Source organism: Nannobrachium achirus, assembly GCF_963921795.1.
Source record: "Nannobrachium achirus genome assembly, chromosome: 18".
Classification (NCBI taxonomy): Eukaryota; Metazoa; Chordata; class Actinopteri; order Myctophiformes; family Myctophidae; genus Nannobrachium; species Nannobrachium achirus.
The window spans coordinates 29,567,810-29,592,846 of record NC_137825.1 but is presented as its reverse complement, the minus strand read 5'-3'; the positions used below and the strand labels follow the sequence as shown (position 1 = coordinate 29,592,846).

Here is a 25,037-nt window from a genome sequence, read left to right as displayed (position 1 = left end):
AAAATTGCTAATACTCAAGTAAAGTAAAAGTAACCCAAAATTGTACTTAAGTACCGTACTTGATTAAATGTACTTTATACTACTGGTACACTGCATGTACCTGTACTGTACAGTTGCTGAATTGTATCAGACTGTGGCTAGAAGGCTGTATCTAAAGGCTAGAAGGCTGTATCTAAAGGCTAGAAGGAAATGTTTCAGACATGACAGGTTGTTGGTAGACATCAGTCTAAACACATTTCACACACTTCAATCCACCTCTGTGTCATTCTTTCAGACTGCCGGCAAATCCAATTTCTCAAATCTGATCTTTAGGAAAGACCGTCCAGGCGTCCACACTTATTTTCCAAGTGATCGGATTTGCGTATTCAGACATGGCCGACCTATCTGCATACTGCAGGTTGCTGTGTTAAGGAGGCGACGACATGTAATATGCTCCGTCATAGGACGTGTCACTGTCATTCACTGAAAATAGGCGATCTGGGCGCCCTCTGGCCTAGCAATGTGTGTAGTATGAATGCGCGTACAGTATGTATGCACGTGCATGTACAGTATAAGGATTGGACTCCTTTGTATTTTTCTTTTTACTTATTGTTTTGGTTTTACGTGGAGCCCTTGGGACATGATTTGTGATTTTGGGCTTGACATGTGTGCGTACAGTACATGTATGCATGATATGCATGCTTGCTTTCACTTACTGTACAGAACATACTATTCTTGCTTTCTAGTTTGCATGCTTGTCTGTGTCAGACTATCTGCCATACCGTCCTGTGTGACTGCACAGTATGTGTACATAATTGTGTGTGCATGAGTACGTGTACTGTGTGTGTGTGCATGGGCGTGTGCGTATGCGTGTGTGCGTGCGTGCGTGCGTGCGTGCGTGCGTGCGTGCGTGCGTGCGTGTGCGTGCATGTATTTGTGTGCTTCTGTCTCTCACCATGTGTATGTCCGACCAATCTAGTGCTGTGCTTGTGCTGTGTGTGGGCGGGTATTTGGTGAACCCAGCAAGAAAAATCGCCTGAGAGCCTGGCTCAGCCTTTTTTTTTACCCCCCTCTGTGTTGAAATACAAGCGAGAAGGGGGAGATGGAGAGGGAGAGTTGATGAAAATAGCTCAGAAGGCAACATCTGACTCATGGGGCATCGCTGCTGTTAGCAAGCAGGCAACCGTTCCACTGTGTATCGATCAAACCGACTTGTGTTGCGTAATAATGCCTCTGCAATTCCCTCGATGTGAATCAAACATTTGCCTACTTGTGATATACATATACATATACATATACATATACACACACACACACACACACACACACACACACACACACACACACACACACACACACACACACACACACACACACACACACACACACACACACAAATTAAAAATTAAATATATGTATATATGTATATGTATATATATATATATATATATATATATATATATATATATATATATATATGGTAGCACTTTATATATATACAAATATACATACATATACTGTATACCGTATATTGTGTGTGTGTGTGTGTGTGTGTGTGTGTGTGTGTGTGTGTGTGTGTGTGTGTGTGTGTGTGTGTGTGTGTGTGTGTGTGTGTGTGTGCGCACACCCATGTGCATGCCAGGTGTGTGCGTGCACATGTGCGTGACCGTGGGTGGGTGCCTGTGACTTTCACATGCAGGTCGCCCACGGCGGCCACATAAACAGAAGGTAGTGATATCATACAGGTTGCTGTTTATCATCCATGACAGCCGTGCCCAGAGACATGGGGAGAGGGCGGGAGTTCACAGAGAGGGGCAAAGGAGCTTCCAAAAAATCTGCACAGTACTACGTCATGCCATTGCTTTATGTGGTCAAGGACAGCGGGCTGCTGTGCCCGTAACCATTTGTGGTTATTCAAATAAAAGATGCAGAGGAACCGTGTACTCGTCTGCTCGTAGACGCACAATGTGACGTCCATTGGAAATAAATGAACGTAGAAATGACTATGAATTTTAATGGCTCAGGCCTAATGGCTTTGGGCAACTTTCAGAATAACTCTCTGTTCGTATGCCTGCGTGTGTGCCTGAGTGCGCGCGCGTGTGTGTTACCGCCGATGCAAGACGCTACATAGGGCTCTATATAATGTGTCAAACCTCCAATGACGATACAATCTATACTCCCCAAATGCAGGTACTTGTGATTTTTAATTGTCCATTCTTTATTGATTGCAGAGGAAAGTCTGTAACTCACACAAAATATAAAATATAATAAGTCAAATGTATAGAACAACATAGAGTAGACTCCTATCCTTATTTAGATTCTAAATAAGGTTCTAAACCGATGTACATTTGAGGAAACAAGATAAAAAGGCATTTGGTTGTCTTTGACCTTGAGATGGCAATGTTCTTTATCCGTGTCCCGCACTAACCTTTTTCCTCTTGCATCTCTTTAATTGCGACCGTAGGTCGCACTTACTATCAAAACCTGCACAAACTGTGAGTCTGTCCGTCTGTCTGTCACACCTCACACGTCACACTATTGCCCTGCTCATATCTCCGCAACCGTTGCCCCGATCCATGCCAAATATTGCACACACACTCCTTGCCTGCCAAACTACAACCTCCAAGGACCCCCGGAGCTCCAGGGACCTGCCCCCAGATGTAAAAAATGACCAAATGTGCAAAAATGACCAAATGACCACCCCAACGGGGCTGCTCACGGGGAATTCCTGGGGACCACCGACTCCTGGTGCTCCAGGACGGATGCCAAAGTGGTGGCGCCCCCAGTGGAGGACCCCCTCCACTGCAGCTCACATAAAATGCCGTAACTCGGGCTAGGAGCGTCCGGGAGAGCCGGGGCCGGTACCTATTCGTCCGCCAAGGCAACGCGGAGACCCCACCCCTCATTTCTCACATGGCCCTCTTCTAGCGCCACCATGAGGCCGATTCTTGCAAAACACATTTTTGGACACTGCTCCTACAGATTTTGCCCTAAAATCACGCACATCGGTACACAGTATGTCTACACATTGCCCACACAACTAGGAACCAATGGCAGTTACAGCCCTCTTTGTGTATACATGTGACCTACGGTCGCTTATCTCCCGATTAGGGAGTCTTACTGGTATTTTATATCGTCTGTGTCTGCAGTCTGGCTGTCCTTGATGGGCCCCTGCTTTGTTTGTGTTTGTAGCATCCAGGGAATAGCATTCAGCTTGCATCATGTCTGTAGTGTTGTAGTGGCATTGTTAGGCGAGGGGCCATGTGTATTTATAAGTCACTGATTCATCTTAAATTTAGAGTGCCACACAGGCCTGTTTTTATCCTAAATAATAATAGTTACCTACTCCTCCCGCGAGGGCAATTCAGTATTTTCAGCCCAACCCAGCTGATTTGCTGCCCACAAGGAGAGCGTGACACATCGACATTGCTGGCCAGGCTTGGAATCGAACCTGGGGCACGCACACACACACATTTCTTCTTTTACATTTTTTTGCGAGGCGTTGTGGGCATGTAGATCGGCTATTTTCACAATAGAACCATGTTATACAAAATGTGTAATTCCTCAACTCTTAGTGCTCGTCAGGGTAGGAGGGTCCCCAGTTAGAATATGATTATTTTGGGGGTCGCGGCCTGAAAAGGTTGAGAACTACTGGTCTAGAGCAGTGGTTCCCAAACTTTTTACCCTTTGACCCAAAAGAGAGATTACAGATTAAATGTTTGCCCAAGACCCAAACTACTGTAGTCCAAGCTCACAATGCACAAGCTTGTAGATTGGCTATTTTCACTACTTCTCAAACATTTCTTCTCTAATTTATGGAATTGTTTAGATTTTTCTTTTATTTCTTCATGAAATTACTGAAAAGGAAAAAAAAATGTTTAATATATTTTTTTTAATTAATGAGAAATGCTTTTTGGGGAATGTTTTTGGAAAATGTTTTGAAATAATAATAATTTAAAACAAAATGTTGGACACCAAAAAAATTCAGTGACCCATAAAAATGTGTCCGCGACCCACAAATGGGTCCCGACCCAGGAGTAATGTTGTGTTGTTAGACAAATGAAAAACAACAATCCAAAATATTGGCACTGTGTCTGTCTGTGTAACACAAAGAGGAATTCAACTAAAAAACTGAGAAAATCTGTGGTGTATCCTGACCACACGTCTAGTACTCTGCCAGACACTGTCATCATTAATGCCTCAGTCCTTTATCAAATTGTTACTTTTATAGCACAATGAAACCAGTTCAAAGTGTCTTCACTCAGTATTTCAAAAAGCAAATCAAATTAATCAATCAACTCCCCATCTCTCCTCTCCCTCTCCCTCCATCCATATGGTCCCCCTGACTCCTCATCCCCATCTTAACCCATTAAGACCTGGGAATATTTTTTGGAGCTGTGTGCAGCTCCCTATACGTGGCTGTGTGGGTCTGTGTGTGTGTGTGTGTCTGTCTGTCTGTCTGTCTGTGTGTATGTAGCCTGACTTCGGCGCGTAACTAGTGCCGCACCATTTACGCCACTCGCGCAATATATACATCAAAATGTGCGGCTCGGCCGGGAATGGTGTTCTATTACCTTTCGTTCCGATCCGCCTTACCATGCCGACGTAATCGGCAAAAAACGACGCTTAATTGTCCCCATTGACTTATAATGGGACAATGCAAGAAATCACTTTCAAGTATTTTTCTCTCGTAAACCATAGGAGCTACAGTTTCAAACCTCGGAGAGGAGATTCATAATGATTTTAAGAATGAATCGAAAAATAATTACATCACTCGGCCTCATGGTGGCGCTATAACGGCCCACTTTACGTTTTGCCCCGTAACTCTTGAACCGTAGATCGGAAAATTAAAATTCTTTTTTCCCTGGATTCCTTGGGTCAAGACGCATCTCCCCATATAGGCCACGGGCCTAACCCATTTGCGCCAGGATAGATTTTCCGCCATCTTGAAATTTCTCCAAAACACACTTTTTGCTCCTTTTCCTACATATTTTCTTCAAATGTCACAAAAATCGGTACACATGATCTACACACACACACACACACACACACACACACACACACACACACACACACACACACACACAGCTCCACTTCACACGGGTGTGATTTTACTTTTATAGCTATTGAAAAATAGCAGATATATCCGAATCGCGCTGTGAGCTTGTAGATTTTTGAAAAATCATGAAAATATTTGCAAATCTTTGAATATATAACTTCTGTAACTCAAATCTCTGCTTCTGGGGGTCCTTTGTCAAATTGTTACCTTTATAGCATGATGAAACCAGTTCAAAGTGCCTTCACTCTGTATTAGAATTATTGAATGCTTTAACCAGTGCCGCACTGTGAGCTTGTATATCTGCTATTTTTTGAAAAAGTCGTGAAAATGTGTGCAAATCTTTGAATATATGTATTTTCAAAGCGAACGTTTGTAACTCAAATTTTGCTTCTGGGTGCTCCCTGGAACTAAATATTTTGAGATGGGGGTCCGTGGCCAAATACATATCATTTTGGGGGTCTTTAACATGAAAAGGTTTGAGAACCACTGACATAGTAGTCTAACTGAGCGTAGAGTAACTGAGCTCCAGTTAAGTGAAAAGGACCTTTTCTTTGACAATGGCGAACCAGATTGCTGACATAGAAACATAGGTTTTTCACAAAACCTAGAAGGATTCAAAAGACACTTATAGAATTGGGTCAAAATTCTAATTTTCACGATAAAAAAAAAATAGCAGATCTACAAGCTCGCGAGTGCCGCGCTGTGAGCTTGTATATCTGCTATTTTTCAATAGTTAAAGCATTCAATAATTCTAGGCCTAAAAAAGCAAATGAATAATCACCTCTGCCTCCCTCCCTCCCTCCCCATCTCTCTCTCCAGGTTGAGGCTCTGAGTGATGGAGTCTCTGTTCGGCGGAGGGGAGCTGGGGCTGCTGGGAGGGGGCGGGGAGTCGGGGGGCCTGAAGGAGGAGGGCTGTGGCAGCATGGCATGGCGCTCGTCTCCCCTGCCCCCCGACGACATCTACTCCGCCTCCCACTTCGCCCTCATCAGCGCCTACCAGGACATCAAGACCAGGCTGGTCAGCCTGGAGAGAGAGAACAGCGGCATCAAGAGGAAGCTCAAGCTCTACGAGATCAAGGTAGAAGGATATGGCTTTGTTTTTTCCTGTACAGGGAAATCATTTCACTGGAGTGGAGAGGGAGGGGGGAGAACATGACCCAGATTATGAGCTGGGTCATGATGTAACAAGTCAGTTGATGCCCTGTGTGGATAAACATAATGGCAGCCTCAACGCGACACGTTGTGAGCTTGTAGATCGGCGGTTTTTAGCGAAGAAATTTTTGTGCAGAGAGGGAAACGAGGAGGGGGGGCCTACTAGAGACCCCTAGGTGACTCCGGCCAATTTTCAACGTTTTCAGGCTAGGGACCCCTTAATTGAGAGAGATGAAGCACAACCTTTTCATAGATTCCATATAGTTTCATCTTTTGACATCACAATGACAGCACAATCATCAATGTATTTTGGATTCTTGAACCGTCAATACTTAATAAACTTGACCTTTCACTCTGTACTTAGTCTGCTCCTTTTCCCTCTACACCAAAGCTATTTGCCAAAGCCGATCTACAACGCAGCGTGAGGCGTTGTGAGCTTGTAGATCTGCTATTTTTGGCTAAAGTTCTCAGAATATGGACACTAGGGTTAAAGTGGTTAATATAAAAAAGGAGGGGAAAAAAGATTCTATCACACAAAGATTTGGAGGACCCCGTGTAGTAACTCTGAGGACCCCCTAGGGGTCCCGGACCCCCTGTTGAAGATCCCTGATATAGATTTTCAGCCATGGCTACACAGAGCTGGATATTTCATATATCCAGGTTTTTCAGATATCCCCATAGAAAAATATCTAGGTCCACATGGAGCTGGATATTTCATATATCCCGGTTTTTCAGATATCCACATAGAAAAATATCTAGGTCCACACTACAAAGATATCTAGGTCTAACAAGCACGCACACAGTAAAGTCTTCAGAGATATCCGGGTTCCCTGTCTACACGGATCCAGTGAATCGGATATTTTTCAATCTCTCCACTTATTTATCCGGTTTCAAAAATATCCAGCTTCGCAGCCGAAATATCCAGCTTCATGTGGCTGCAAGCCCCAACAGTACAAAAAAATGTCTGGCTTCAGAAATATCCAGCTCTGTGTAGCCATGGCCTTAGTAAGATTCAACTCAGATCACATATGCCCATAGATTGTTTTTGCTCTGATTCCCACACTGTATGTACTGTATGCAATCGAGGGCAGGAATTTCACAGGGGCTTTAGCTGCTGAGCATCCTCAGTTTACCCTTATGCCCCTCAGAAATGATGTGCCCTCTGTGGTCACAGTGGATGTCCCATCCGCACTGCCATAGCTGATTTCACAGTTTTTCCTTCTGCCCCTTTCCAATAAATCTTCAAGTTAAATGTATTATTTCCATGCACTTTGTTTGATTGCCTTGATGTCCTGGCATTTGGCTTTTGTGCCCTCAAAGAATTGAGAACACCAAACGATTAGTGGCCTTGCCCTGAAAATGCTGAAATTACAGGCCTTCGCAATAGGCTTCTCTAGTTTGCCAGTTCAAGTTAATTTTCTATATTGTGTAGGTTGGCTACTTCCATCTGGGTAAGCCTTCTGTCAACTTCATAAAGCTGACAGCTTTGCCCCTTTACCAGCCTCAGGCAACTCCCCACATACTGAATGGAGGAGTAGTCACTCTAACTCTTGTCATAGTCAGTGGGGGGCAGGGGTTTCAAAGACCAAGGGGCAACTTAAAAATATTGAACATCATGAATCCACAAAGAGCAACCGAAGTCTGTTTTTCAAACAATCACATGTAGTTTCATAGTTAAAGAACACGTTGTGTTTGGCTAAGGCAACAAGTGACATACTGCATAGCCTACTTTACTTGTTCACATTATGCTATGTACTTTATTTTTAAACAGTAGATATATCTAAAGGAAGTATTCACAATTACACATTTGGATGCAGGTGCGTAGGGACAGTGAAAACTGAAGCAAACATGAAAAAAGTAGTTTCATGAACAAAACATCTCAGGGACAATACATGTAGGATGAGAGCTGAAGTACACAGCTGGCCAGCCAGATGAACTCCCAGAGTCCCTGCTCCACCTGACAGCAATGGACGCTAATGTCACCCGAGGGAGCTCTGCGGGTGGGATGGATGTAGCCTTGGCGTTGCCAGACACCAATAAAAAGAAAAATCACACCAGTGTGAACCGAGCGGTGGTGTCCATTAATTTCAAGGCTGTGTCTGTCTGTGTGTGTGTGTGTGTGTGTGTGTGTGTGTGTGTGTGTGTGTGTGTGTGTGTGTGTGTGTGTGTGTGTGTGTGTGCGTGCGTGCGTGCGTGCGTGCGTGCGTGCGTGCGTGCGTGCGTGCGTGCATGCGTGCATGCATGCAGGCATGTACATTTCAAGGCTACTCAACAGCACCTCTCTGGTCACCCAATGGTACTGCAGGCCAGGCTCACGCATAGACGCATAGCTACTGTACACACGTGGTCACCCTAAGGAGACGGTGTGACCACCGCTCAAAATGCCCTCAGTGTGATATACAGTAGTCTGGTAACACAAGGCTAGTACGGGTTGCAATTTCACTTCAACAGCAAGGACAATAGCTGAATGGAACAGACTGGAAGAGGCAGTGGGGAGTGAGGTTGCAGTGAAAGTGGGGAATGAAGGTGGCGGTCACCGGATGCATTTAAAGTGAGCAGAGAAAACAAGGGAGGGAGAGAACGGAAGTACACAAGGACAAGAGCAGGGTTAACTGAGAGAGCTGGTCTCTCTGGCTCGCCACCCAGGGGCGTCACAAGGGGGGGGTAGACTGAGTTACCAGTAAGACTCCCTAATCGGGAGATAAGCGACCGTCAGGTTGCAGCGTGATTTTAGGGCAAAATGTGTAGGAGCAGTGTCCAAAAAATGTGTTTGAAAAAATATATGGGACAGATCCATGTTGATGACATGAGTGTAGACATACTGTGTACCGATTTGCGTAATTTTAGGGCAAAATCTGTAGGGGCAGTGTCCAAAAATGTGTTTGAAAAAGTCGGCCTGATGGTGGCGCTATATGGGACAGATCAATGTTGATGGCATGAGTGTAGACATACTGTGTACCGATTTGCGTGATTTTAGGGCAAAATCTGTAGGAGCAGTGTCCAAAAATGTGTTTGAAAAAATGGGCCTGATGGTGGCGCTATATGGGACAGATCCATGTTGATGACATGAGTGTAGACATTCGGTGTACCGATTTGCGTGATTTTAGGGCAAAATCTGTAGGAGCAGTGTCCAAAAATGTGTTTGAAAAAATGGGCCTGGTGGTGGCGCTATATGGGACAGATTCATGTTGACGGCTCTCTTGGCGCCGCCGAGGCGGATGCGTGGGTACCGGCCCCGGCTCTCCCCGTCGCTCCTAGCCCGAGTTACAGCATTTTATGTGCGCTGCAGTGGCGGGGGTCCTCCACTACTGCGACCACTTTTGCATCCATTCTGGAGCACCAGGAGTCGGGGCTGTTCACGGGGAATTCCTAGGGACCACCCTAGGAATTCCCCGTGAACAGCCCCGTTGGGGTGGTCATTGGTCATTTTAGCAGTTTTTGGCGGCGGCGACAGGGGGTCCCTGGGGGTCCCTGGAGCTCCGGGGGTCCCGGGAGGGGTGGAGGTTGTGGATTGGCAGGCAAGGAGTGTGTGTGCAAAGTTTGGCATGGATTGGGGCAACGGTGGCGGAGATATGAGTTGGGGAAAAGTGTGACGTGACAGACAGACTGACAGACTGACAGACTGACAGACTGACAGACAGCCTGTCGAGGTTTTGGTAGTAACTGCGACCTGACGGTCGCAACTAGGGCTCAAGGTGGAGGGGCCTTCGTTATTTTATACATTAGCTATTGAAAAATTGCAGATATACAAGCTCACAACACGGCACTGCGAGCTTGTAGATCTGCTATTTTTGAAAAGTCGTTAAAATGTGTGCAAATCTTTGTATATTATTTATTTTTTTAAGCGAAAATGTGTAACTCAAATTTTGGGGGGTCTGGGGGGTCCCTGTCCCTGGAACTAAATATTTTGAAATGGGGGTCCATGGCCAAATACATACATACATTTTGGGGGTCCTTCACATGAAAAAGTTTGAGCACCACTGACATAGAAACATAGATTTTTCAAAATACCTTTGAAGGATTTGAAATATTCAAAGACTTCCACGATTTTTCAGATCTACAAGCTCACAGCACGGCACTCGGTGCCGCACTGTGAGCTTGTGTATCTGCTATTTTTCAATAGTTAAAGCACAAAATAATGCGTAATAATGCGTTCCCAGTCTAAACGGGTTAAACCCCCACCTCCTATGAAGAACATTCATGGGGGGCCCGCAGTGAATCCTTGTACCCAGGTCCCAGAATTTGGTGCGACACCCCTGCCCTCACCCATACTGACTTTGTACTTCCTGTTCCCCGCGTGCGTGTGCTGTATGTCAGGCTACACGCGCACAGCTGTTAGCCGTGGCCCCGGGCCTCCACCCTGTTGACTCTCTAGCAAAGGGCTGTTTATTCATCAGGAGCGACTGACTCCCACCGAGGCAGAGGTGATTTAGAGAGAACAGGTGCTGAATTAGCCTTTTCTGGAATATGATCTCGCGGCACCTGTGTTAATATACCTCAATTTTATTTACCCACACACAATTAGCCCACTGTATGTCCTTTAGAAAACGCTATTTTAATTTTTATGATAATTCTAATTGCCTGACAATAATGAATCATTTAAACCATGTATGTTTGGTTGACCAAAGTCCCCCTAGGATCTATCCTAGTATCCTATGTCCCCTCCTCATTTCCATCTACACCAAATATCTTTCCCAAAAATAGCCAATCTACTGCCTCACAACACGTTGTGTTGCGACGCGTTGTGAGCTTATAGATGGTCTATTTTTGCCTAAAGTTCAGAAGGGATTCTATCCACAAGTTTCCGCGGGAGTTTACTGGAGACTATCAGGACCAAACTTCCGGGTTTAACAGCAGACATACAAGCTCACGTCGCGTCGCAGATGCAATCCGTTGTGAGCTTGTAAATCGGCGGCGGAACCTCGGTGCAGACGTTTGCGCAATGCACTATGGGGCGTAGGAAACTCGTGGATAGGGTTCAAGTCTTTAACTAAATTAAAAGATGTTGTCAATGTCAGCTCTCTTGGTCTTTTTCCCAAGATGGCTGGGAAGAGAGCGCACGGTTAGACAAGCTGGATGCAATACTTTGGGGCGATGGGTTGAAATAGGGGTGTTCGGCTGTGTGAAGACTGCTGATCCCCCCTGGGGCTCTGCCTCTCACACACTAACATGCACTGTTAACTCTGTCTGAGTAGAAAGAGGTGTCTCTCCAAATGGAAAAGGTTTGTTTGGTCCTCACATAAGCACAGCAGTCGTGACGCGATGAGCGCTTTGAAAGGCGCTCCCCCTGCAGTGAAGTGAAGTTATATAAGCACTGTTGCCTATTCCTTATCAGGGGATATTATGACTAATCTACGGTTCAGCACCATTACTCCGTAATTGTCTAATAATTAGGAAATGTAATTAAGGAAAAAGTTAATCACGTTAAAAGAACTTTGAGTCTACGGCCTAACTTTAACGGTCTGTTAATGCACCTACTGTACCACAGAATTATAATTTTGAATTCACAGAATCATATCAGCATAATCTTCTCTACATTACCATAACTGTCTTATCATGGTGTGGCTCATTCCGTAAGCACAACTGCATCGATTCGAATGCTGTGCCTGTGTGCATGTTGATATGTGTCTCCACCCATCATCTAACAAAAACACTAATACAGAATGACCATTATATGTAAATATGTCCAGGTCTGGAAGTGCTAAAGCAAAATTGTCTTGTGTTATTGATAATCACCATTAATATTTCTTATTTTTGTACATTTTGTTTGTGCAGTCATTGATGCCACTTCCATGCTAACTGCGTTGTCTTCTTGTTCTTTTTGCAGTTTCCTATGATCAGTGAGTTTGGCGAGGAGACCAACTCCTATTGCTCCTTTGAGAGCAAGGAAACGGCGCTGCTGCAGTCAGAGAATGGAAACCTACAGCAGAGAGTCAACGCCCTGACCCACGAGGTGAGAGGAGAGGAGAGCGGGCAAGATTAAAGACTGGACAGAGGGGAAGAAGACACTTAAGCACTTATACTTCATCTTATGACAAATAGCAAAAACAACCCATCTACAAGCAGTTATGGACAAAGTACAAGTATATTATGGACAAGTGTTCAAAAGTAAATTTTCTTTTAAAGACTGGACAGGGGAGAAAAAGACACTGAAGCACTTCACATACTTCATCTTACGACAAATAGCAAAAAGAACCCATCTGCAAGAAGACAAAGTAAAAGTACAAGTGTTCAAAAATACATTTTCTTTTAATATCAATGCTTCACTGTAATGTACTGTACGAAGCATATAGAAACACTTGTGAAAACGTAAGCATAGTAATGTAATCAAAGCCGACAAAAAGGACAACCATTGTTGTTTTTTATTTACTGGGACTGGGATTTGTTGATTGTTCTAGTCTGCATCAATTCCACTGTCTACTAATGCGGTGTGTGTACGTGTGTGTGTGCGTGTGTGTGAGTCAACCCTGTGTTCCCACAGCTTTTAGTCAGACAGTGGAACAGCTGTAGTGCAGATTCCTCAGAAAATAAAATACACAAATATACATAGACACTAAAACAATCAAACTATCTTAAAATCCCACTTCCCAAACAATACTGCTTTCAGTGAAACACAGCATTAATTATTTGAATTAATTCACAGGCATGCAAATCCTTCGAATAACAAACTACAACAGTGTGTTTCTAAAGGTGAAACGAAATGCACTTCTGCACACAATGTTAACACATTTTGGGAACGATTCCACTGTAAATGAGGTGAATGGTGACAGGTGAGAATTCTTTGGCCGATCACATTTTAAGAAAAGAAAGATAATGTTGTCACAAATTGTCTTTATTTCGGAAAATATATCTAAACTAGTCCTTGCCCGTTCGAACATTATGTGCTCCGAATTATGTGCAGAGTTTGGGTTATGTGGTGTGCACACTGTACACCATATAGGAGTCTCAGACGTAATGTTGGAGAACCCACATCAGTGATGTCAGTCATCTCCAAATTTGGGCAGTGTTTCAGCATGCAGCTGTTACCATGGCGATGACGCATGCTCAGTAAAGGAGGCGGTATCAGTGATGTCAGCTATCTCCAAATCTGATTAACCCCTTAACCCTCTGTTCTACTTTGTTGTACAATGGTAGTGTTCAAAAATAGCAAAAATAGAGGATCTACAAGCTCACAACGCATCTGGAGTTTCATCATTCTAGAGGCCATGCCATTGGCCTTTTGTGCTGTCCATTTCTTGAGGGCAAAAAGGTCACATTCAAATATAGACCACTGGGGGAGACAACGGTCAATAAAGTATATAGGGTTTAAGAGGTTAAGTGTGTTATAAGACATGAGAGGTGGGGAGAGGGGAGAGAGTGTGAAGAAAGGAGACGGATGTGGGGGGGGGGGGGGGGGAAAGGAGACAAGAGAGGTCAGATGAGTAAGTGAGAGGGTAAAAGAGCAGAGGAGCGATTGAAAACCTCCTCTGTCAACAGAACGAATTAACGCTGACTTGAACACGGTGGACACCCACTTAAAAGAAAGCCTGAAACTAATTAAGAGCAGAGAGTTGCAGTCCAAGCGAAATCTCCCAGATCGTGCCGTTCCAAGTCCAGGAACGGCTGTGACATGGAATTCTCACACTTTTCTATTTTGGTTCGGATAGCATAAAGTGGTAGTGTGGAACTGGCCAAATTCTCGCTGAGTGTGTCCACCCGACACTTTTGTTGCAAAAGTTTGTGTCAACCTGTCACTGGATGTAGTCTGGGACAACATATTGTGTTGACTTTTAAAATACAACAACAGATTTGTGGCCACGCGCGTCGTGTCAAATGTATTGTGTTGAAATATATATAAAAAGGTTTGCGCCAAACTAGATTTATTAAAAAGAAAAGGGTATTTGACAGCTTTAAGATTTGGAAAACTAGTGCTAGAGTTTCTTATTTACACTGGGTATGGGGTAGGATATATAAAAAGAAAATGCTGTGCAAATAAGAGGAAAGAATGGCAGTGCCCATAATGCATCTCGACAAGTCATTCCTCTCACTCCTAACTCTTATTTGTGCAGGGGAGAGAGGGACAGAGTGGTGGAACAGGCATGGGGTGATGAGCAACTGTGAATAGCCTGAATATTTTCTAGAAGAGGTGACAATGAGAACAGAGAGATGGATGGACAAAGGAAGGGGAATGAGACACTGGCTGAGTGGGAAGGAGGAGGACATGTTTTTATAGGAGCCACACAACACGTCATCTCCAGGCACGTGCACACATAGACATCAAGGGGGACTTGAGCCCCTGCCCATTTATCCGTCTGTAAAAAAGTGCCCTCTCCAGACCATGAATGCAGTTTTTTTTTTAAATGCAAATGCCCTCTTGCCATGCCATACCTGAAGACAGCACTCAAGAGAATTGCCTTGTCCAAACTCTACTGAAACTGACAGGAAATAGCCGACCTCCAAAAGGCCCTTTTAGAAATGTCAGCCCCTGCCTCCCCTAACATTCTCTGCACGTCCCTGGTCATCTCCTCCAACCCACAAGGTCGCTCACCGGCCATTCACGGTGATGGAATGTGTCACATTGGCTAAACGAGCCTGCTCAGTGGGGACGTGTCACCCCTGTCCTTTTTTATTTTGACTAAATGGTAGGACTTGCAGGTGTCTTTAGGTAGGAGAGGCGATACGCGAAGAGGGGGCAGAATTATTGGCGGAAGCAGGAGTGATGTAAAAGTTATACTCGTACGTCGTACGGTGGCGTCACAGACAGCAAAAAAAGCTGATCTACAGTATAAGCTTACTGTACAATGTATCGCTGATGGGACACGTTGTGGGCTTATGCTGTAGATCGGTTACATTTTCTTGAGCAAAAGTACAAAAGTATTGGCATAAAAATATTCTTAAGTCCTAAAAGTAGAAATTGTCATTATGCACAATGTCTCATTTCACAAGTTTCCAAATGTATACAATTCTTTGAAAATAGCCGACCTACAACCTCACAACTGGTAACTAAAGTACAATATTTGCCTCTGAGATGTAATGGAGTAGAAGTAAAAGTATTGAAAACTGGACATACCCCAGTAAAGTAAAAGAATACCTCAAAATTGTACAGCACAGTACTTGAGTACTTGCATCTTTGTATCCTTTGTAGTGGCCAGTGTGAATGCAGCATTAGTCAGGCTTTAGCAGTACAATAAGATGCAATGACTGTCCATGCCTGCATGTCTGCCCCCTGTGTCGGAATACCTCGACAACAAAGCCTCTTCTTCGGGTACATTCATTGCTTTCATTTTTCTTCCTTCAACATTTTAGGGATGCAGGAACGCATCTCCACAGTACGGTGGAAAGGCAAAGAAAGGCCTCCTCCCCACACGCACACGCACACGCACACGCACACGCACACACACACACACACACACACACACACACACACACACACACACACACACACACACACACACAGCAAAATGTACTTTCTTCTGGTCCTCTCATGAGGAAAATGTTATTTCATGTTGCTATGGAGCAAAAGGTCACAAAAAACACATAATATGGCTCTGTACGTGATTGGTCTGATTTTGCCACAACTCATCACTACAGTACGGCCTTGAGATTGAGCATAAGAAGGTTAATGCAAGCAGGGCAGTCATGAAATCAGCTTTTATTACAAATACCCATGAAAATACTGATGCTGTGGGGTCTCTTTGTATCAAATGCGTTCATGAACTGTGGCTCCGGAGTCCAATCTTGAGCTCCACTCCCCTTAGTCAAGATACTGCTGACAACAAAGGCATCCCCAGCAGAACATTTCTCGCATGTTACCATAGCCACGCCGAATACGCCACGTTTCTCAAGCACCCGCTGTTGACATGGCTCTTTGTGCTTGTTCCCCCGCGTTTACCTCCTGCCATCCCACAGCGCATGTCGAACTTGTTATTTTCGAGAGAAAGACGAGACACGATGTGTCTTCGTATAAAGCAGGGGTCTTCAACAGGGGGTCCGGGACCCCTAGGGGGTCCTCAGTTACTACAGCGCTGCGAGTGTAGAGGCGTTGTGTAGAGAGGTTTGGTTTGGTGTAGAGGGGAAAAAGAGCAGACTAAGTACAGAGTGAAAGGTATTGACGGTTCAAGTGGTTAAATATTTGGAAACACGAATTTAGATGAACCCAAAATACACTGATGATTGTGCTGTCAAACAATGAAACTAAACTATATGGTATCTATGGGTTGTGGGGGGTCCCTGCATCATCTCTCTCTCAACTAAGGGGTCCTTGGCCTGAAAACGTTGAAGACCCCTGGTATAAAGTATACAGCTTTTCTCTCTCCTCCCGTCAGTAGACGTCCTGTTCTACCCTTGCAGCGGTTGCCTGAAGTGACCCTATTCTTCTAGATAATCTCATTCTCTCTCAATTGTCCTCCTCCCCTGCTTTGACGCTCTATTCATTTCACCATCGATTTAGACGTTGGTGACAGTGGCTTTCTCGTGCACAAAAGCCAGTCTAGTAATCCCAAGGCTTCTAGACTTTCGTTTTGCAGCTCATTTTTTGGTGGCATTTTGTTTTGCAGCTGGCGCTGAGCGCACCGTGCTCTCTGGGGAAGAGGCTTGTTGAAATGTCAGTCAGTCACCCCCTGCAATAGACGCGCAGACGCCATGAGTGCTCCTGTTGCTTATTTGGATGGTCGATTCCAGTGAGGCACACTTGTATTTATGGCAAAAATACCTTATCTATAAGCTCACAATGCATCGATGTGCGTTGTGAGCTTGTGGACAAGTTATTTTCACTTCTCTTCATGAAACAAATATTTTTTCTCCTATATACTGTAATTACATGCGCAAAATTGGGCCTGTAGGTTGAAAGGGGTATTTAGTTATGGTACACACAAAGTAGGGTACACCACACATTGAGAATGTAAAAAATAATTGTCACACATTCCCACGGCACACCTGGCCTTGTCTTATGGCACACCATTGTACCTCAGCACACGATTCGGGAACACCTGGTCTATTTGGAGTGGCCATGTGAAAAGTATTTGCTTACGTACTGTGATTATCCTCAGGGGTGTCGCACCAAATTCTGGGCCCTGGGTACAAGGATTCACTGCGGGCCCCCCATGAATGTTCTTCATAGGGGGAGGGGGTTTAACCCATTTAGACTGGGAACACATTATTACGCATTATTTTGTGCTTTAACTATTGAAAAATAGCAGATATACAAGCAATTTCTTAGTCTTTGAATATTTCAAATCCTTCTAAGGTTTTTTGAATCGCTTAAAAAATACATATATTTAAAGATTTGCACACAGTTTCAGGACTAGCTAAAGCATAAAATAATTAAGGCCCCTCCACCATTGGGCCCTTGTAACTCAGTCCCACTTTCCCCCCCCTTATGATGCCCCTGATTATCCTCTTCATCTGTATGTGGAGACTGGAGGCGCTCTGTACTGAGCTTGACGCTATTTTGGTGTCCTAAACATGGTTATACAACCAATGTGTTTTTCTGTTCTGTTTGTGGGAAAAGGAAAAAGAAAAAGAAAAGAAACACGTCTTGTAGCCCTCACCTGTCCTTATGTCTACAGTGGTTCCCAAACGGTTTGCGCCGTGTCGTAAGCTTATAGATCGCCTATTTCACTACTTCTTAAACATTTGTTTTCTAATTTATGGAATTTCTTAGATTTTTCTTTTATTTATTAATGAAATTACTTGAAAAATCATGGAAATCTTAGCTTTTTGGGGAATGTTTATTTAAAATGTTTTGAAATGAAAAAAGGTAGATTGCTAAACTTCTTTTTTGTCAGGCAGAGTTGGCAATATATCTAACTAGGAAAGGAGGGCAGAGGTGTTACTGTTTAATAGCTTCAAGTAAAAAAAAATGAGTCAAAGCACGAGTACGTTTTGTACTCGTTTGTACTATGAAAAAATGTAAGATTTGGATGTGTTCAAAAGTATTTGGGACTATATGAAGGTATACTTTTTACTGTAAATGAGATCAAATTAGTTTTTAGTTTTTTGGTCTAAATCATTTGTTGTGGCTTTGGTTTGGGTTTCGTGATTGATTGCTCCAAAGAACTAATGTAGCAGACATTATTATGAATAAATGAGTTGTTAAAAGTCTCTCTCTCTCTCTCAGCTCCAGAAGAGAAAAGAGAGGGAGGAGCAGCTGGAGGATGTCATCCAGGCGTATGAAAAGATCCACATGGAGAAAAGCAACCTGCAGAGAGACCTGGACAAGATGGTCAGTGACTAAACGTTGACGTCACCAATAGTGTAGTTGGGATTAATTTTTTACTGGGGGAACGCTATTTTAATGATGTCACATGCACGCACATGCATGCTCGTGTGCACACATGAATGTTTTTTATTATTATTATTAGTTTTTTTTTGGCATGTAACATCTTCTTGAATCTTGATAGACATATAGGCCTACGGGTACAGTAGATATACGTTATATAAAAAATGTATATGCACCAAACAGACAGACAGACAGAGAACATGTTTGACAGACCAGAGATGGAGAGACAAACTCTGGACAGTGTAAGGTACCAGTGTAACTGAAAATCACAGGGATTATAAATGGAAGAACCTGGTTACAGTGTCTATTCCAACAACTGTCCATGTTGAGGTAAGTGGCCTGAGGGAGAGCTTTTTATCTGGCATGCGAGTCCTGTGGGGAATAAGCCAGCGGAAGACATTAAGAAAAATGCATTGCATCACTCATCACTATTTTGTCTAGACTGTCAATTTAAAAAATGTAAAATACCTCTCTGTACGACCGAATGGTCTCTCAAACGAGCAGGTCCTTTATATCTTGCGTGTTTCAGTGGAATTACAGCTGTATATTAACCACTTAAACCCTCCATACTTAGTAAAACTGATCTGAGTTGCAACTGTACTTAAAATGCTCATGTACGTGAACGTTCCCCCAACAATAGGGATACTGGGGTTCAAATGGTTAAAAGCTGAGGTTTGGCCGTCAACTGGACAAAACATGGCCTCTGCGACAACAACCTCACGCAAAAAAAAGAAAAAAAGAAAGATCCATTTTGGAGAAACGTTTTTTCGGCTTGACTTTTGGCTGGATTTCAAAAAGCCACTCTGTCTGCAGTGACGTGCTTGCTGCATTGTACCTCCTAATAATGACAGGAGTGTGGACCATTGATAGAGGAGCTCTCTGGAGGTCAGTTTGTCAAGGACTTAAGTTAAACTATCCTTTAAAAAGTAATAAAGATTTGTTTAGGTATTGTCTTAATCACACTGTCATGGTGGAGTTTCCCACCTCCAAGCTTCATACTTGGAGGTGGGTAGGAGCACAGATGTACACTGTGTGAATACTGAATAAGTGATAGGGGTGTCACAAGGGGAGGGGGGGAGTGTGACTGAGTTACTAGGGCCCAAGGTGGAGGGGCCTTAATTATTTTATACTTTAGCTATTGAAAATTAGCAGATCTACAAGCTCACAGTGCGGCACTTGGTGTCGCGCTGCGAGCTTGTAGATCTGCTATTTTTTTAAAGTCATGAAAATGTGTGCAAATCTTTGAATATATGTATTTTTAAAGTTTGAGCACCACTGACATAGAAACATAGGTTTTTCAAAAAACCTTAGAAGGATTTGAAATATTCAAAAACTTGCTCACATTTTCAAAAATTTTCAAAAATAGCAGATCTACAAGCTCACAGCACGGCACTCGGTGCCGCGCTGTGAGCTTGTATATCTGCTATTTTTCAATAGTTAAAGCACCCAGGGCCCAGAATTTGGTGATCATTCTGTGAGAGCTTGTGTCATGTTTTTCATGTAGCAGGTGTCTGTCTCACACTGAAACCAAACCCTTTCGGTATACGGTGGGAGCCCACCCAAATTGAACACTGGGTTCCAAGTGAACAGATTGTCTGCCCTGGCCCCTACCCTATTTTGGCCAAATGTTCAATGTTTAATTTTTTAATTAAAAGAAAAAAAAATAGATATCCAATTTGATTTAACAATGTAAACTTGAGTTTTTGTCGCATTCCTAAGCCAATAATTTGATTATAGTAAATTTACCCCCATTGATTCAGGATAGAGAAACAAATGCATTTGTCTCCGAAGAGGCAGAGATTGCCACTTGCCAAGCATTGACATGGTTTGACACGGTTTCAATGTCTCAGTGGTTTAAATGTGTGTGTGTGTGTGTGTGTGTGTGTGTGTGTGTGTGTGTGTGTGTGTGTGTGTGTGTGTGTGTGTGTGTGTGTGTGCGTGCGTGCGTGCGTGCGTGCGTGCGTGCGTGCGTGCGTGCGTGCGTGCGTGCGTTGCGTGCGTGCGTGCGTGCGTGCGTGCGTGCGTTTCAGACCAGCCTGGTGGAGAAACATGTGGAGCGTATTGTGGGCCTTGAATCAGTTCTCAGGCAGAGAGACAGCTCCCTGCAGAAACTCAACTCGCAGCTCCACAGCAAAGACATGCAATACCTCCAACTCCATGCAAGCAACGACACACACAGTGAGTGCCCCTCTTATGAGGTTTAACCCAGAACCTTCCCGTTACCTGTCCTGGAACTTTCCAGAAATGGGATTTCCTTCTGTGATTTGTTTTTACATTTCCATTATAACCAGAACCGGGGATATACTTTGTCAATAAAACAAATGTTATAATAATTTTATAAACCTATAGATCTATAAGCTCACTGATGTGACGCACTGTGAGCTTGGTGCAATTTTCATTATTTCAAAAAGTGTATACGCAGATCTGAACAGGGCCCCGAAGGGCACAAATTATCTTTGAGAACCTTATCTGGAATGGAGCTGTAGTGTGTGGAAACAAATCCATACAGACCGTACCCATTGCAACTTCAAACTCCATTTTAACCATGATAAAGTCATGCATTTTTTTCCATTTTCCCAAAAAACGATTACAAATAAATGAAAAAAGATATCAGAGGGTGTCAGGAGTCACCAGAAAAAAAAGACAGGTGTTTTTGATGACTTCATCATGGTTAAAATGGAGTTTGAAGTTACAATGGGTGTGTATGGGGAGGGCCCCTGGATGGTCTGGTCTGATGAAATGAATATCAAATATCTCCAGTAAATATAGAGTCAATCAATCCTAGGTGCTCACGAAAGCCCGAGTAGACGATAAAATGACCAAAAGTTTTTTTTAAAGTGGAATATCCCTTTAAGATCCAAGACAAAACCCAAGACAAGACAAGACAGGTACCAACAGCAGCAACAGAGGAAACCAGGAGATAAAACATTTTCATGTTAAGGACCCCCAAATTAACACTTATTAGCCTGCAGATCCCAATTTGAAAAGATATGTCAGGGACCCCCTTAAGAGAAGATGTGTACGGCTCTAACAGTGATTCTCATCCATTCTAATTTCAAGGATCACCAGTTTTTGAAGAAAAGGCTTACGCACACCCAGTTCCTCTCTTAGCAGGTGCGTGGGTAGTAGAACATTAGGAGGAGATCTGACTTAAAGACAGACTGACCCGCACACTGCCGCTTGTCCGTTTCAGAGAATTTATTAATAAAGTAGCAACGTTTCGGTCACCAGCTTGAGAAAGGTCTGGTGACATGCATTAGGCTACAGACCCCCATTTAATGGCATTTTTGCTATCTAACCCTAACCCAATTTATATTGTAAAATCAATGTTAATTTAACTCAGAGAATGTACAATTGAGATATACCCATACCCATAAGCTGGGGACCCAGGGAATTCCCTCAAGGACCCCTGGGGGTCCCCGGACCCCACTTTTAGAACCAATGCACTAGAAAATACATAACTACAAGGCTGATCAGTGTATTGTTTATTCTGGCCAGTAGCATTTTTCTTAGTATTGTGGCACTGCTGTTTTATGCATCAAATTGTATTTTTTTAAGAAGTAAAGATCTTTTATTGATAAAATCCTGCAGTAGTGTCCACACAAGCTATACATATTTCCAAGCTCAAGGGCAGCAGAGCTTTCTGCTGTGGTCTGAAATAAAACTCTTAAGGATCTGTTAGTGACACGACTGCCATACACAGAGCTGTACACTACAGCATGTGTAGCTGACAGAAGCATTTCTGTGTGACGGTGACATCAATCCTTGGGCTGATGCCTGCGACTTGTCTGCTGCAGGGGAATACAGACACACAAGAATGGGAATGACTGTTTAGTGCAGAAAAATGCATTTTCCGACCAAAGAGACCAAACCGTCTTTCTGATGCCAATTAGAAGGTCCGTCTTGGCCACCTCATCCTCTAGTGCAGGGGTTCCCAAACTTTTTTGTCTCAGGGCACCCCATACATATATTTTTTAATCCGAGGCACCCCTACATTATAATTTTCACTCCTAGCAACTTATATTTATAGCATATCGTCGTCCAAAACCGTTCTATTTATCATCTATAAAATGTACTAGTGAAAAAGCTAGTGAAAACAGCAGATCTACAAGCACACAACGCCTCGCGGATGCGAGGTGTTGTGTGCTTGCTGAATTTCCCCCTTGGGATAATAAAGGTATCTATCTTGTAGATCGGCTGTTTTCACTAGTTTTGTGCGACAGTCACACAACCTCAGATGAAGCAGGGCTTTGCTTTACCAAAAGACGTACACATTTGAAACTTGGAGATGTTGAGGTTTCTGCCTGACAGTGACGATATTTTAGTGATTATGTTGCGAGGAAAACGTTGAGATAATAGCCATTTTGGTTAGAACTGACTGAAAATAACTTTGCACTTCAAGTTTAAAATGATACTAAATATTTTTGCAAGTGTCCAAATAAATTCCAAATATTATCAAATAATCTCGTGGCTCCCCTGGACTACCGTCACGGCACCCCAGGGTGCCCCGTCACCCACTTTGAAAACCCCTGCTCTAGTGAGAGGAGGAAACTTTGATGTAAGGGCAGAAACTTCTGTTATTTAGAGAACTTGTTTTGCCATGTTTTTACCGTTTAGAGCAGGTCCATGTATCTTTGCTGCAGTGGTTTGGGTTGAGTTATTGTTGTGACTAGAGTTTGTCCTGCAACTCCAAATTGAGCACATCCATGCAAACACGTGTACATGCATGCATGCATGCATACACATGCACACACGCACAAACCCATGCATGCACACACTGTGTGCAGTGAAGCTTAAAGGGAGTGTAAGTGATTGTTATTATTTTTTATAAATTTTAAATAACTCTACAGTACATCTTGATAGTAATCATTGCTTTATAGTCAAGGTCAAGGTAAACTTTATTTGTCCACAAGGGAAATTTGTCTTGGGAGAGTGATTGTTCAGTAACAGTGTTCTACTCGTCTCTCCAGCTCTTTAGTAAACAGAAAACACATTTTCAGGTCGAGATACCAATTTCACCCAATCAGCAGAAAGAAGTGAAATTGGAAGTGATGAAACAAAACAAATTAGCAGGCAAAATTGGAATTACACTTTAGTTTACAGTTTAGGCATTTAGCAGACACTTTTAATCCAAAGCGATTTACAATAAGCAGATAAAACATCACAATAATAAACAAGATAATATGTCAGTACATTAGGGTTGCCACCCGTTCCGTATAATACGGAATCGTTCCGTATTGGACAATTAAAAGATGCGTTCCGTATTGAACCAATACGGAACGCGGTTTGTTCCGTATTTAACCAAATGCCCCATAAAGGTCTGTCACACAAACCTCAACACAGAATTTAACAATAATGAATGAAATAAAACACAGGAAAAGACAGCAAAAGGAGGGAGAGGCACGAAGGACCGCTTGTGAGGCGGCTCGCAGTCGCTGTCTCCTCTCCTCTCCGCTGCCCGGCCCCTGTCTGCATATGCACTGCATGTCGCTGTCAATCACCGTTGCCTAGTTACAGTCAGTGGCACACCGCGCGCTTTAAAAATGTCGTCTGAAGACAATACTCCACCGCCTCAAAAAAAAGGACAGATGCCTACAAAGGTACAGACGCGAGTGGGAAGAAACAAACCCGTGGCTTGACAGCGTCAGTGAAGGTTGCTTGCCAAGCAATAGCCTACAGTGTGTGGAGAAAAATAACAACATGCAGTTGCCAGGTCTGATAATATAAGCCATGTTGGGCTAGGTTGGATGAAATACCATGCAGTGTTGCCAAATCTGACTATTATAAGTATTTTGGGCTCTTATTTCTGTAAAGTTGCTCAGGTTTAGGCTAGTGAAGCCTATTCAGCCTAAAGTAAAAATGTTCAATGTTCATTGCTAATAAAGCACTTTAAACTAGGCTATGCTCAGGTTCAGGCTAGTGAAGCCTATTCAGCCTAAAGTAAAAAAATAATAATCTTCGTTGCTAATAAAGCACTTTAAACTTTAAGTATAAGACTTAATGGTTTCTTGACTACCTTCTCTTTACTGACCACCAAGTGACCCAATACAAGAGCCAGGTTCAAATCATTCATACATTGCTTTATTTCATACAAAATTAACTTATTAATATTTTAGAAACAATTGGCCACTTCAAACTGCAAAACAATATAGGTTATACCATGTTGTGTGTTATAGTTATAACTATTCTATGCATTTCATGGGTTTGGGACTGCATTTTTTCGCCGGCCGGCGGCTGTGCCACGCGCACGGAATGCACGCACCGCGTGCCCGGAAGAGGTGTTCCTTATTTCAATTTCTGAAAGGTGGCAACCCTACAGTACATCAACAGCAATATAACAAATGCAAATGGATATCTATCTAGAAAAAACACAATATAATCAGTAAAGAAAAAGAAGTTCTAAAAACCTAAAAAACAAATGCTAACTAGCTTCATGTATGGTCATTGTTTTTTCAGTAGTGCTAAGGGTTTAGGTGGATTCTGAAAAGGTGAGTTTTCAGTCCACGGTGAAAGCTAGCGAGAGTCCGTTGTTCTAAGTGCGACAGGGAGTTTATTCCACAACTTGGGGGCCAGGAGGGCAAACTGTCT

At 43.3% G+C, this 25,037-nt stretch overlaps 1 protein-coding gene across 1 annotated transcript in view; it reads left to right on the top strand.

Annotated features, from left to right (window-relative positions):
- Positions 1-5,873: 5,873 nt before the first annotated feature.
- Positions 5,874-25,037, top strand: part of tbkbp1 (TBK1 binding protein 1) — a gene marked incomplete at both ends in the record, with an annotated part of 38,923 nt that continues 19,759 nt past the window's right edge. The window contains 4 exons of the mRNA XM_080747906.1: positions 5,874-6,116; positions 12,018-12,143; positions 18,288-18,392; positions 20,480-20,627. Of these exons, the coding sequence (XP_080604032.1) occupies positions 5,874-6,116; positions 12,018-12,143; positions 18,288-18,392; positions 20,480-20,627 (622 nt within the window). The remainder of the gene's footprint in view (positions 6,117-12,017; positions 12,144-18,287; positions 18,393-20,479; positions 20,628-25,037) is intronic.